General features: G+C 33.4%; 1 protein-coding gene across 1 annotated transcript in view; it reads right to left on the bottom strand.

Moving 5' to 3' along the window:
• Nucleotides 1-532: 532 nt before the first annotated feature.
• LOC137634375 (merozoite surface protein 9-like) overlaps nt 533-14,672 on the bottom strand; it is a 62,948-nt gene continuing 48,808 nt past the window's right edge. The window contains exons 3-5 of the mRNA XM_068366771.1: nt 6,506-6,561; nt 3,703-3,849; nt 533-833 (exon numbers count right to left, since the gene is read on the bottom strand). Of these exons, the coding sequence (XP_068222872.1) occupies nt 533-833; nt 3,703-3,849; nt 6,506-6,561 (504 nt within the window). The remainder of the gene's footprint in view (nt 834-3,702; nt 3,850-6,505; nt 6,562-14,672) is intronic.

Here is a 14,672-nt window from a genome sequence, read left to right as displayed (position 1 = left end):
ATCACAGCTTCCCTTAACAGTATACACAAAAAATAACTTAAACAGCATTTACAGAAAAAAATAACGCTAATTAGATGGTTTCAAGACGTGTAGTCGAAGAATATTCAGCTCCCTGATCAAAGTTCACCTTAAAAACAAATAAACCAAACTTTAATAATTATAAAACCCACTAATATATCTAAAAACCACTTGCAGGGGAAAAAACTAAAGTGTTCTAAGAACACGTACAAATCTCCTGGACAAGTCTGAGAGAAAAAGGGAAGAAGAAGGCCCTGGGGGAAATGATACGGATAATTATGTCATTAGCCAGTCAGCGTAACTATTTTTTCCCTCAAAAACGTAATGTGATACTCTTCTTCTTCTCTTTCTTTACCGCCACCTCTTCCTCGTCCTTTTCCTCCTCCTCTTCTTCCACCTAAACCTCTTCCTCCTCCTCCACCTCTTCCTCCTCCTCCTCCTTTTCCTCCTCCTCCTCCCTCTCCACCTCTTCCTCTTCCTCAACCTCTTCCTCGCCCTCAACCTCCATATTTTCCTACTCCTGCTGCTGCTGCTCCTCCTCCTCCTCTTGCTCCTCCCTCTCCTCCTCCTCCTCCTCCCTCTCCACCTCTTCCTCCTTCTCCACCTCTTCCTCTTCCTCAACGTCTTCCTCCTCAACCTCTTCCTCCCCCTCAACCTCCATATTTTCCAACTCCTCCTCCTCCTCGTTCTTCTCCTCCTCGTTCTTCTTCTTCTTCTCCTCCTCCTCCTCCTCCTCCGCCTCCCTCAAACGACGTCTTGTCTCCGTTTGGAATAATTGTCTCTTCATCTCGACGAATGAAGATAAGATGGACAAACTAGAAGGGGGAAATTAGTAAAAGTCTTCAATTGTGATTTAGGAGTCATTAATCCCACACCCGATTATCATAGAAATTCCGACGGGAATTTCTAATGTTAATGATAGACATAAAATACAAGGAAGAGTTGTGGAAGCCTAGTGGATGAATTTTCCTTAATAATAATAATAATAATAATAATAATAATAATAATAATAATAATAATAATAATAATAATAATAATAATAATAATAAATAGTAAAACAGCACGTAAAAAACATTGTATTTTGATTGGTAGAAATAATAATAATAATAATAATAATAATAATAATAATAATAATAATAATAATAATAATAATAATAATAAAACTTCAAGTAAAACAATTTGTATTTTGATTGGTAGAAATAATAATAATAATAATAATAATAATAATAATAATAATAATAATAATAATAATAATAAAACTTCAAGTAAAACAATTTGTATTTTGATTGGTAGAAATAATAATAATAATAATAATAATAATAATAATAATAATAATAATAATAATAAAACTTCAAGTAGAACAATTTGTATTTTGATTGGTAGAACGTAAGATATTTGGGCTTTCATAAATAAACTATAAAAAGTCTTACGTCAGCCTGTTCAACATAAAAACATTTGCTGCAAGTTTAAACTTTTGAACTCTCTCTCTCTCTCTCTCTCTCTCTCTCTCTCTCTCTCTCTCTCTCTCTCTGAACGCCTTGCCTCAGGAATCAGCCCAAATGCAAATGAGCATATTATAACCTTAAGTTAAGTAAAACGTCTCTGATTTGTTCCGCAAATCTGAATTGTGCGATTACCAAACCATGGTTAGCAAAATGACGTACATTACTGACAACTTGAGAGAAACGGCTACCTCTCTAAATGATCGGTATTAATTAAAAGAATTCTTGAGTAATGAAACCATAAGAAGATTCCTTTATTTGCCTCAATTTCTGTCAATTAAACTCCAAAAACAATTTATAAGAAAGGCAAATTAAAAAAAGAATTGCGATTAATCCCCAGCAATTCATCAAGTCCTGTTATGCGACTCAAATGTTTACAAGCCTCTCTCTCTCTCTCTCCTCTCTCTCTCTCTCTCTCTCTCTCTCTCTCTCTCTCTCTCTCTCTCTCTATAACAACAGAGAAAATCCCATTAAATCCGATATAAAGAATCGGAGGGTGACGAAATCCCACAATACGAATGTGCAGCCTCTTCTTCGTTCTCTCTGTTCCAGGAAGAGGACTCAAATGAGTCTGGACTAACAAGCTAAGAAATGCTGGCCGTGTCTATTAGCTTTACTACAAAATTAAGTAGAGAGAGAGAGAGAGAGAGAGAGAGAGAGAGAGAGAGAGAGAGAGAGAGAGAGATTAAATTATAACAATAGTCTACTCAGGATACTGGCGCTCGGGATCTCTCTCTCAGGATACTGGCGCTCGGGATCTCTCTCTCTCTCTCTCTCTCTCTCTCTCTCTCTCTCTCTCTCTCTCTCTCTAAAATCCTAAGTAAATATTGACCATATCTTAATATATATATATATATATATATATATAAACATGCATGTATATATATATATTATATATATAACTGTGACGCAGTTCTGGTAGGCCCTGCTGCTTCTTCCGGTGCCTTAGATGACCGCGGAGGTAGCAGCAGTAGGGGATTCAGCATTATGAAGCTTCATCTGTGGTGGAATTGTGGGAGGTTGGGCTGTGGCACCCTAGCAGTACCAGCTGAACTCGGCTGAGTCCCTGGTTAGACTGGAGGAACGTAGAGAGTAGTCCCCTTTTTGTTTTGTTTCTTTGTTGATGTCGGCTACCCCCCCAAAATTGGGGGAAGTGCCTTGGTATATGGATGGATATATATATATATATGTACACACTAGTGTACGGATGTACAGTATACTTCTAATTTGCCCCAGTAGAGATTTCATTAACAATTCTATGAGCGATTCCTACACCATAGCCACTCCCTGAATACATAGCTTTGCCAGCCTCATCTGCTTTACTGTCTAAATATGGTCTCTAATGCAAGGTCTTTAGAATTTAGAGTTTAGTGAAAGATTAAAAAAGAAACTCAGACAATCGCTAGGTTAAGTAAAATTTAGAAATAAAATCGCCTGAAGTTATATATAAAAATCAGACTATATGTCAGTTTAGTGTTGCTGTATGGACATAAGTCATGGTATGACAATGAAACAATCTCCAACAGATTTAGTAGGTTTGATAACAAAGCCACCAAAAGAATACTAGGAGTTAAAAGGCCGGACAGGATTAGAAATGAAACTATGAGAGATTACTCAAGTGCAATACGTGGATGAGATCATGGTGAGGGGTAGATGGAGATGGTTTGGGCATGCTCTTCGCAGTCCCCAAGAAAAAATAGTTCACCAAACGTTCAGCTGGGCTCCACAAGGCACTAGAAGAGTTGGAAGACCCAGACCTACATGGTTGAGGACTATGTGGCGTGAATTAGGAGATGATCAATGGAAAAGTATTGAATTAAATGCTCAATATAGAGACGACAATCGAAATCTAACCGAGGGCCTTTGCACCAATAGGCGTAGGAGGAGATGATGATATGGAATTAAATGACCAAAGATAATTCCTTTGGGTTAATTTCTAAGCATCAGTCACCATAAAAGCAACAACTTCTAACCAGCAAGCAAAGGGCCATCCCTGTGCAAATCAACCCCAACCAAATAATGTAAACGACCTTTCTTTCCAGAGACGATGGAAAACCAGATTAAAAAGAATGAGTTTGCCCAACTGCGTCACGCTCAATCTCTCACAGAACAACGGTAAAAAAGAACAAAACCAACTTCATTCTGCAATGCAGGGATTGGGATGTATGAAAGGCCCCCGTGCCTGGAATTGCATTCTGATTCCAGCAAGAGATTTAACTGACGATTCATTTTATCTGATGTCAGCAGTTTTGTGTCGGCGCCCGGCGGCGAGCACTCGAGGTTTCTCACGAGGTTGCAATAAATTGACTTTGTGCTAACCAACAGAGAACTGAAAGAGGAGAAGTAGGAGCAGAGGAATTCCCTTCTGGAAACAAAGATGTGATTTTCCTTATGTAAATATTTCACTAAAATAGAATATACGAGGTGTCTCTTGCCGTTGATTGATGTAGAACTCTCTTCTTGTTGGGGGGGGGGGTATATAACAGCAAATTAAATTATTCCTTCCAACTTATTAAATCCATAGTTTTACAGAAGAGAATACAATAAAACATTTTCAAACATCAATATCTTCCATCAAATAGCTATCAACTTGGATACATTTGTGACGGGCCGAGAGAAGGTTGTGACTCAAAGGCAAGTTGAAAACAACTGAGTGAGTTTATTATAGAACACTCTCCTTTATATACAAAAGTTCAAGGCAACAAGAATTTTTATGTTAAAAAAACAGACAATGTTACAGAGGAGAAGCAAAACATGTTTTTTCAGGTTCTTTTTAGTGCATGGGGAGAGCGAAGATACAAGCACAAAATGAACTATGTACGAACGTGCGACACACGGTTGGTACACATTAAAAAAAAAAACTAGAGGGGTACTTAGTAGAGCGCAGATCTCCGTCAGGCCAGCTTATTTTTTATTTCTATAGACTGATTTCGGAAGCTTTGCTCGTCCGCGACCTTGACCTTACAAAAATTTAATAATTTCCAGATCTTTACATAACTTCAAACCCCCTGTAATTTTCATTACTTCACGCTTAAAATTGTGGCCGTATGGTTGATGACCGGAATTTGACCTATTGCTTGACCTAAACCTTGAGATCTACCTTGACCTTCGACCTTAACATATATTAATTGGCGTGGATTTTCAAACACTCAAAAATGAACCAAATTTGAAGTCTCTGTGCCAACGATGACCAAACTTATGGCTGGTTACGTGTAATGGAAATTCTGCTTGACCGTGACCTTGAACTATGACCTTGGACTTTGACCTTGACCTTCCATATTTTAATAATTTCCAACTTTTTACATAAAAGTTAATCCCTGCAAGTTTCATTACTCAACGATCAAAATTGGGACCAGAAAGCTGTTCACAAACACACACCCACAAACAAACACACAAACAGAGCCGAAAACATAACCTCCTTCCAACTTCGTTGGCAGAGGTAATGAATGAGAACAGTTCTCATAACAAGCTCCCACAAGACATCCCAAAACCTGAAGATACTACGGCTTTCAAAGAGAAACTGAAGACTTGTTTTCAAAGTGCTTTGATAATATGGAATTTACAATTAACGCGCAATGCGCCGTGAGATACTATAAATACCCAAGAACGTATATTATTATTATTATTATTATTATTGTAGCATCAATCCTCGTTGGAAAAGCAAGATGCCATACGCCCAGGGGCTCCAAAAGGGAAAATAGCCCAGTGAGGAAAGGAAACAAAGAAAAATAAAATATTCTAAGAACAGTAATATTAAAATAAATATTTCCTATACAAACTATAAAAACTTTAACAAAACAAGAGGAAGAAAAATTAGATAGAATAGTTTGCCCGAGTGTACCCTCAAGCAAGAGAACTCTAACTCAAGACAATGGAAGACCATAGTACAGAGGCTATGGCACTATCCAAGACTAGTGAACAATGGTTTGATTTTGGACTGTCCTTCTACTAGAAGAGCTGCTTACCATAGCTAAAGAGTCTCTTCTACCCGTACGAAGAGGAAAATAGCCACTGGACAATACAGTGCAGTAGTTAACCCCTTGGGTGAAGAAGAATCGTTTGGTAATATCAGTGTTGTCAGGTGTATGAGGACAGAGGAGAATCTGTAAAGAATAGCGAAAGAACCGTAACCAGAGAGAAGGATCAAATGTAGTACTGTCTGGCCAATCAAAAGGACCCCATAACTCTGTACATATAGATCTTGCAGGTTCTGTTTGAAAAGCTCTGTGTTAGTTGAGCTTGACTACTCGGCCTGGTTAATCTCTTTTTTACAATAATAAAACTGAAGGATCTCTAGTGCGTAATGTTTCTTTGAGATAGGACCAGGAAAACAGCCCTTTCAGTAAAGTACTCCTTGTCACATGTACTGAAAACGGTAACTAAAAGTCCCAAAGATGGTAAATATAATCATTATGAATATTCATTTAACTTTTCTGTTTTCGAATTTTAGTTTAAAAAACAAAATTATCATTTAGGGATCTGTCGTATATGAATGTTCATTTAACTTTTCTGTTATCGAATTTTAGTTTAAAAAACAAAATTATCATTTAGGGATCTGTCGTATATGAATGTTCATTTAACTTTTCTGTTATCGAATTTTAGTTTAAAAAACAAAATTATCATTTAGGGATCTGTCGTATATGAATATTCATTTAACTTTTCTGTTATCGAATTTTAGTTTAAAAAACAAAATTATCAATTAGGGATCTGTCCTATATGAATATTCATTTAACTTTTCTGTTATCGAATTTTAGTTTAAAAAACAAAATTATCATTTAGGGATCTGTCGTATATGAATATTCATTTAACTTTTCTGTTATCGAATTTTAGTTTAAAAAACAAAATTATCAATTAGGGATCTGTCCTATATGAATATTCATTTAACTTTTCTGTTATCGAATTTTAGTTTAAAAAACAAAATTATCATTTACGGATTTGGTCCTCTAATCTAGAGCTCAGCCGTTTTCAAGGTCCCGTTTCAGCACATCGCCATCTTGCGGATTTTGGTTTTCTGTCGGTTCGAGTTACAGATGTCCTTCGCCTGGAAAAACGAACGTTGTTTATCTCTATATGACGAGTAAATATAAGAAGGCCTCTTGAGAAGCATCTGGATTGAATTACAGGCAATCTGAGTTGGCTCTCTCTCTCTCTCTCTCTCTCTCTCTCTCTCTCTCTCTCTCTCTCTCTCTCTCTCTCTCTCTCTCTCTCTTTGTACAAATATGTTCAAGACATAATGAGGACTCAAGGACCCTTTATTGGAGTTGGTATTTTTCTCGGAAATATTTTTTCAAAGAAGCATGAAATGTACCTTTTTCGCCATGAACCTTTTCCTCCTTGAATTAGGGTAAAACCTAAAGGATATAAATAGCCTTCTGGTTTCTCAGCAATTCTTTATGAGTAAGTCTGCTAGCTTCAAACTTTACTTATATTAATGTGTATCATTTTTTCATTTTCAACACTGAGGAAAGCTCCAAATGCAAAACACAATTGTTACTTATACATAAATCTTTAAAATTGCTGCATCGCAGGTAGAATTTTCGCAATGAAAACAAAATCTATTACAATAACCACTTCCAACACCTATACATGGTTCACTAGCATTAAACACTCTCAATATCCAGAATATTACACTAATTCCTTTCCTTTCCAGAACCTCTTTCACACCATCTATCAAAAGTTTTCTAGGACTCTTAATTCCTCACTACTAACAAATCCTATAAATGATACAGACTTTCCACACAAACCAATCGGTGCCGGTTTAGTATGTGGCCTACCTTTTTTTATTCTGGTTTAGTATGTGGCCTACCTGGCTTGTTAGGTAAGGTAAGGTAAGGTTAAGTTAGGTTAGGTTAGGTTAGGTTAGGCCACATACTAAAACAGATAGAATTTCGTAGGCCATATTCGAAAGGTAGGCTACATACTAAATCGGCACCATATTTTGCTACATAACTAAAACATCTCAAATTTCTCCGACTCTGTCTTTCACATACATTAAGCTCCAGGATATTACTTCTACACACCTCTACGCTTCTCTCTCTCTTTCAGTTCCTCATAGTCATCTACAAATTGCAAACATTTCATATAAACAGCTTTAAAACCTTTACTTTCAAATGTTCTGAACATCCACAAAGCCCCTACAAAGGAACTTAAACATTAGCTCAATACATTTCAGACTCCTAATCTCTTCCTAGCATCATGCTTATTACCATGATGTCTCTTCTCAGTTATTTACATTCATTTTTAGACTTTGTATTACTACCTCTAACGTATACAATTCCACAGCTCCGATTCATTCATTTTTTATGCCCTGTCCTTCCATTACTTTCCCGAACTAGTATGTCATGTATATTCCTACCACACGACCGAACCACCTCAAGATGATTTGTCCATATATTCATCTACATGATCCTTTTCCATTCATCCCGTATCTCAGAATTTCTCGCTATATCAATTATCCTTACAACATATACACTAGGCAAAACTTCATTTCCTTCAATCTGTAATCAACTTACGCACCATTGAATATATATATATATTATATATATATTATAATAATATACATATTTATATGTATATATATATTATATATATATATATACATACATATATATCACACGCATACATTTCAATATACAGTAACTGAGTATATATGAATGTATGTAAATGTATCACCGTTTTATGCATGACATCATAGTGAAAAAACGAGAGAAAATTTACGAAAAATTCGTCTGCCTATACTCAATTTTTTTAATGTGGCGCATTTGCACTTACTCGCAGCGGTGCCCTTTTAGCCTAGAAAGTTTCCTGCTATCTGATTGGTTAGAATTATCTTTCTAACCAATCAGCGAACAGGAAACTTTTCCGAGCTAAAAGGGCACCCCTGCGAGTTGATGCAAATCTACCTGACTAAAAAGAATTGACTATAGTTCCTTGATATTTGTAAAGTATAGATATAGGTATAGATATAGGTATAGATATAGTGATTAAGGATAACATAAACAGGAAGAAACGTACTGTTGAGAAACTATAATAAACAGGGAAAGACAACATGAAAAGGAAATTATGAGCGTATTTGCTAATGTTCATTGCTAATATTCATTTTCGCTTCATGAAAATAATCACAACAATGAAATCAATGACTTTCTATAAACTTGTCCCAAGTTTCCTTCAAGGTTCAAGTCACAAAATTTATATTTCCTCCACTTTCTTCCTCTTTTATCATGATATCTATAGCTAATCATTTCATTAATTTCAATTCTTTGTCGTTTAAATAATAAAACGAAATAGAATAAAAAAAAATCTTGGTTAATTATAAACCAATATGAGATGGACACAACGAATCAACACATCAGAAACTCATTTCCTCTTTCCATTATTTACAGAAAGGAAATAAAAAGCAAATAAGACTTCCCCGATCATTCTTTTGTCATTCCATAAAAAGAATAAAAAACGTTTGAGTATATTTTATCGATGATAATAGGGTGCGCGAAATGTTGTTAATGTTATTGACGAGCTTCTTAATTTCGTGGCCGTGGATTCATAATTTCACGCTTCGTGACAGCAGGATTACGCGGTTGGTGACTCGCCATTTCAACACCTCCTCCCCCTGACCAAATCCCTCACCATTACCAATTAATATATATTTATACACACACACACACACACACATATATATATATATATATATATATACATACACGCATGCCCTTATGTCAAGAGCATTTGGCATTAAATATAGAAGTCACAGGACAGGATTTAAATGGTACTTTTCCTCTTACTTTCCTTCCTGTAGCATATATATGTGTGTGTATATATATATATATATATATATACATACATACATGATGAATGATCTCCATAGTGTAGTCAGCATTGCGCAGCCTGAAAAATATCTATAAATAGCCTAGACTTCCTATGTGCAGCCAAATTCCGATTTGACTTTTGTCCCTGATTCTGGCCTTCACCCGACGCTGTATTTTGGTTTCATTAGGGGATATAGCATATCAAATATGAAATCTGCATCTCGTATAATTCGGAATTCAAATTACTATTTGCACTCGTCCTTATGATATGATGTTGATCTTGATCTCATTTTGCAAATCCGATACATTTGCGGATTATGCATAAGTATAAAATGTCTTTTTTTTTCTTTTCTTCTAAATCAGTACCAATAAAATAAATAACTACCTGACGTATAGAATTAAGAGTATGACCTTCATTGTCACCTAGCCTTGGTTAAATTACAAAACAACTTTATTACCTACCTGACATTATATCATAACTAGTGTACACAACCCGTAAAAAATAATGGCTAAGTATTCAGATAGATATGCATCCCTTTCTACTCTCACCCTTTCCAAGTGTACACCTAGGGGCACCCACTCTCACCAGGGAATGCCAACTCCACCTCACCCCCATCCAAGAGACTAGGAGAGATTGAGTAGTCATACGTTTGGCAATGTCACTTACCTTGACTGTGTTTGTATATATTTTTATATATACATATATATACATATACATATATATATATATATATATATATATATATATATATATATTTATTTATATATCTATTTATATATATATATATATATATATATTATATATATATATACATATATATATATATATATATATATACTGTGTATATAAATATAAATATATATATAAATATATATTTATATATATATTATATAATTATAAATATATATATATGTATATATATATACATATATATATATATATATATATATATCCAAACACTTGTTCTTTATTATAAAGGGGAGATTATTATTACGAGCTAAGCTACAACCCTAGTTAAAGAAGCAGGGTGCTATAGGCTCAAGGGCTCCAACAAGAAAATATAGCCTAGTGAGGAAAAGAAATAAACAAACTACAAGTGAAGTAATACAAAATATCTTAAGAAAAATAACAACATTGAAATAGATCTTTCATATAAAAACTATAAACATAGACTTATTTCAGCCTGTTCAACATAAAAAACATTCGCTACAAGTTTGAACTTCTGAAGTTCCACCGATTCAACTACCTGATTAGGAAGATCATTCCACAACTTGGTCACAGCAGGAATAAAACTTTTAAAATACTGTGTAGTATTAAGCCTTATGACGGAGAAAAACTGACTATTAGAATTAACCGTATACCTAGTATTACGAGCAGGTGGGTACTGTCTGGGTAGATCTGAATGCAAAGGATGGTCACAGTTATGAAAAATCCTATGCAACATGCATAACGATCTAAATGAACGATGGTACCAGAGATTAATATCTAAATCAGGTATAAGAAATTTAATAAGCTGCATATTATTATCTAACAAATTAAGATGAGATTCAGCAGATGAAAACCAGACAGGAGAACAATACTCGAAACAAAGAAAAAATTAAAGAATTAAACTTCAAAATAGATTGATCACCGAAAATCTTAAAAGACATTGCTTTCATTAGCAGGTTATAGATGCAAAATAAAAACTCTAATTAGTATATAGTTCAAAATCTAAAATCATTATTAACTAAATACCTAATTGACCTTCGAACTCTAAGCATGTCCTTGACATCACGGTATCACTAAAATGTAGGATTTTTCGGTTTAAAAGGATAAAATTTTATCAAACCTTAGATTTCCAAGTACGATATTGATCAGGGCTTTACTCTTTGGATTCAATCCACTAAATATGAAATCTATATTATATTATATGGCCAATGACGAATAAATAAATATACTGTATGTATATATAATTGCGTATATATATATATATATATATATATATATATATATAATATATATATATATATATATTTATATATATATATAATATCTATATACATCATATTTACATATATATAAATATTTGTATATAAATACATGAATATATACATATAACTATATATATATATATATATATATATATATATATATATATATACATACATATATATATATATATATATATATATTCATATATACAAACTCATATATATAATATTCCCTTTCCACCACCGTCATTACAATCACATCTAAAAACCCATACCAAATCATAATTATAAAAATTCCAAAAACACAAATGTAATTATTAATCATAGTTACAAAGACGAAAAAAAATGCCATGAAAGTAAATTTCCTTTTTATCTCATACTGGACATAAAACGAAATGCGAATTCTCGATGTACAAAAAAAAAAAAAAATAAAAAAATAAAAAAAAAAAAATATCGCGTATTATTACGCAAATTATTACGCAAAATCTGAATATTCGAAGAGAGGAAAGATACAGCTCCCTCATAAACATTTAAAATACCTCATCAGAAGTATTTTAATTTTAAGTCGAAAGCTCCTGCGATGGAGGACCGAACTAACACGAAAATAAAATTCAAAATCATTAATCTGAATTAAATGATTAACTGACTTTTAATCCAATATGCTGACGGAGCGAAATCTTTTGCGCTAAAAAGGCATACAACTGCGCAAATTGCTCTAACGCCTCATTACCAGCTAAAATCAAGTCCTCTCCAGAGTAAATTCAACACAAAAAAACGCGAAAAAGCGAGCAAAATTGGACTTTTAATTAAGCTCTCTAAATGGATAACGCTCCAGTATAATTACAGTCCGATGTATAGAGACATAACGTAAGTTTGGTCGTCAATTACTTTTGAATATTTAAATTTTCATTTATCTTTAATAATTCAATACAATATAGTACATTTCTTTTAGCGATGCATATTTGCACCGACTCGGAGGGGTGCCCTTTTAGCTCGGAAAAGTTTCAGGATCGCTGATTGGTTGGACGAGATAATTCCAACCAATCAGCGAACACGAAACTTTTCCGAGCTAAAAGGGCACCGCTGCGAGTCAGTGCAAATATGCATCGCTAAAAGAAATGGACTATAGATTTCCTGGAAGTAGAAATACTGACTTAATAATTGTGCTAAATATTTAAATATAATGATAAGTAAACAGTAAAATTGCGAATAAATTGATCTTGCTATTACTGAAAGTATCCAGAAATATCAGTATATTATAGTTAATTTGCATTAACCTATTTAACAGAAATGGAAAACCTTCCATTACTAATTGGGAGAAGAAATAGGTCCGTCCATCCAGTCCTTTCCTTTTCCAGGTATATTTGCAGCATTCGCAGGAGCAAATTTAGTCGAATACGTCTGTAAATAAATAAGCAAACAAACACAAAAAAACGAGCGTGCACACACACACACACATATATATATATATGTATATATATATATATATATATATATATATATATATATATATATATATATATATATATAGATAGATAGATAGAGAGATATATAGATATATATATATAAACACAAATATTTTACATTATATATGTGTATATATATATGTATATATATATAGATATATATATATATATGTGTATGTGTGTTTGTGTGTGTGTGTAAATTTTTGTATATATATGTTTGTGTATTTCGGTATATATATAAATATATACGCACTCATATATATATATATATATATATACACACACACACAAGTAATCTCTATGGATGGGGTTGCTGACCCCACACTCTTTGCAGAACCAAGTTGATTGAATATCCTTAGGATGACCGATTTCAACATAATGGGAGATCATAGGTTCTTTTCTTTCCTAAGCCGAAATTTAAAAAAAAAGAAAAAAAAACCCGAAAATTGAAAAAGATGGGCGAAAGGTTGGGTTCTACCAACGAGGAAACGACAGGAGTAAGGGAATATATATATATATATATATATATATATATATATATATATATATATATATACTGTATATATATGTATATACAGTATATATATATATATATATACATATATATATATATATATATATTACTACTTTCTAAGTTACAACCCTAGTTGGAAAAGCAGGATCCTATAAGCCAAGGTCCCGAACATGGGAAACAGCCCAGTGAGGAAAGGAAATAAGGAAATATACAGTACTACAAGAGAGGTTTAAGAACAACAACATTAAAATAAAATTTTCACATATACACTACAAAATTTAAAAAAAAAAAAAGGAAGTGAAACAAGATAGACGAGTTTGCCCATGTGTACCCTCAAGCAAGAGAACTCTACCTCAAGACAGTGGAATACCTTGGTACCGAAGTTCTGGCACTACCCAAGACTAGAGAACAATAGTTTGATTTTGGAGTGTCCTTCTCCTAAAAGAGCTGCTTATCATAGCTAAAGAGTCTCTTCTACCTTTACCAAGAGGAAAGTAGCTACTGAACAATTACATTGCAGTAGTTAAATCCTTGACCAAAGAAGAATTGTTTGGTAATCTCAGTGTTGTCAGATGTCCGAGGACAGAGGAGAATGTGGAAAGAATAGGCCAGACTATTCGATGTATGTGTAGGCAAAGGAAAATGAGCCGTAACCACAGGGAGTCCAATGTAATACTGTCTGGACAGCCAAAGGGCTCAATAACTCTCTAGCGTAGTATCACAATGGGTGGTTGTAGACCTAGCCAACCTACTACCATTAATATACAATATAGAGAATATATATATATATATATATATATATATATATATATATATATATATATATATATATATATATATATATATATATATATGTATGTATGTATATATAAATAAATAAATATATATATATATATATATATATATATATATATATATATATAAATATATATATATATATATATATATATATATATATATATATATATATATATATATATATATACACACACACACACACACAACCGTCTACTTTATAAGCAATATCAACTAAATTTTAAGATCATCCTCCAAATCTATTACCAAGAAAAACAAAATGAACCGTCATTCGTTGAGATAAAAAAAGATAAGCACAGGACCTGGCTGATGAAAAATCAAACGTTGGGGATACGAATATGACGCTGACATGGGAGAGTGACGTCATCCACTCACCACCCGCCGGATGTTTACCTAATCAGGATTCTGGGTGATGCGGAGGCCGTTTTCCAAGACAGGCTGTTTGATAAACCTGCACAATTCCTGATGGGTAAGAGCAATGGTAGGTTTCGCTTCGCTTTGCAATTTACTTTTTTTTATTGTATTAGCAAGCATTGATTTTCATTTGTTTTTCTTTTATTTTTACTAGTTGGTTTTCTTGTTT

Source organism: Palaemon carinicauda, chromosome 44 (assembly GCF_036898095.1).
Source record: "Palaemon carinicauda isolate YSFRI2023 chromosome 44, ASM3689809v2, whole genome shotgun sequence".
NCBI lineage: Eukaryota > Metazoa > Arthropoda > Malacostraca > Decapoda > Palaemonidae > Palaemon > Palaemon carinicauda.
The sequence above is the reverse complement of the archived record's forward strand: the minus strand, read 5'-3'. Positions and strand labels throughout refer to the sequence as shown.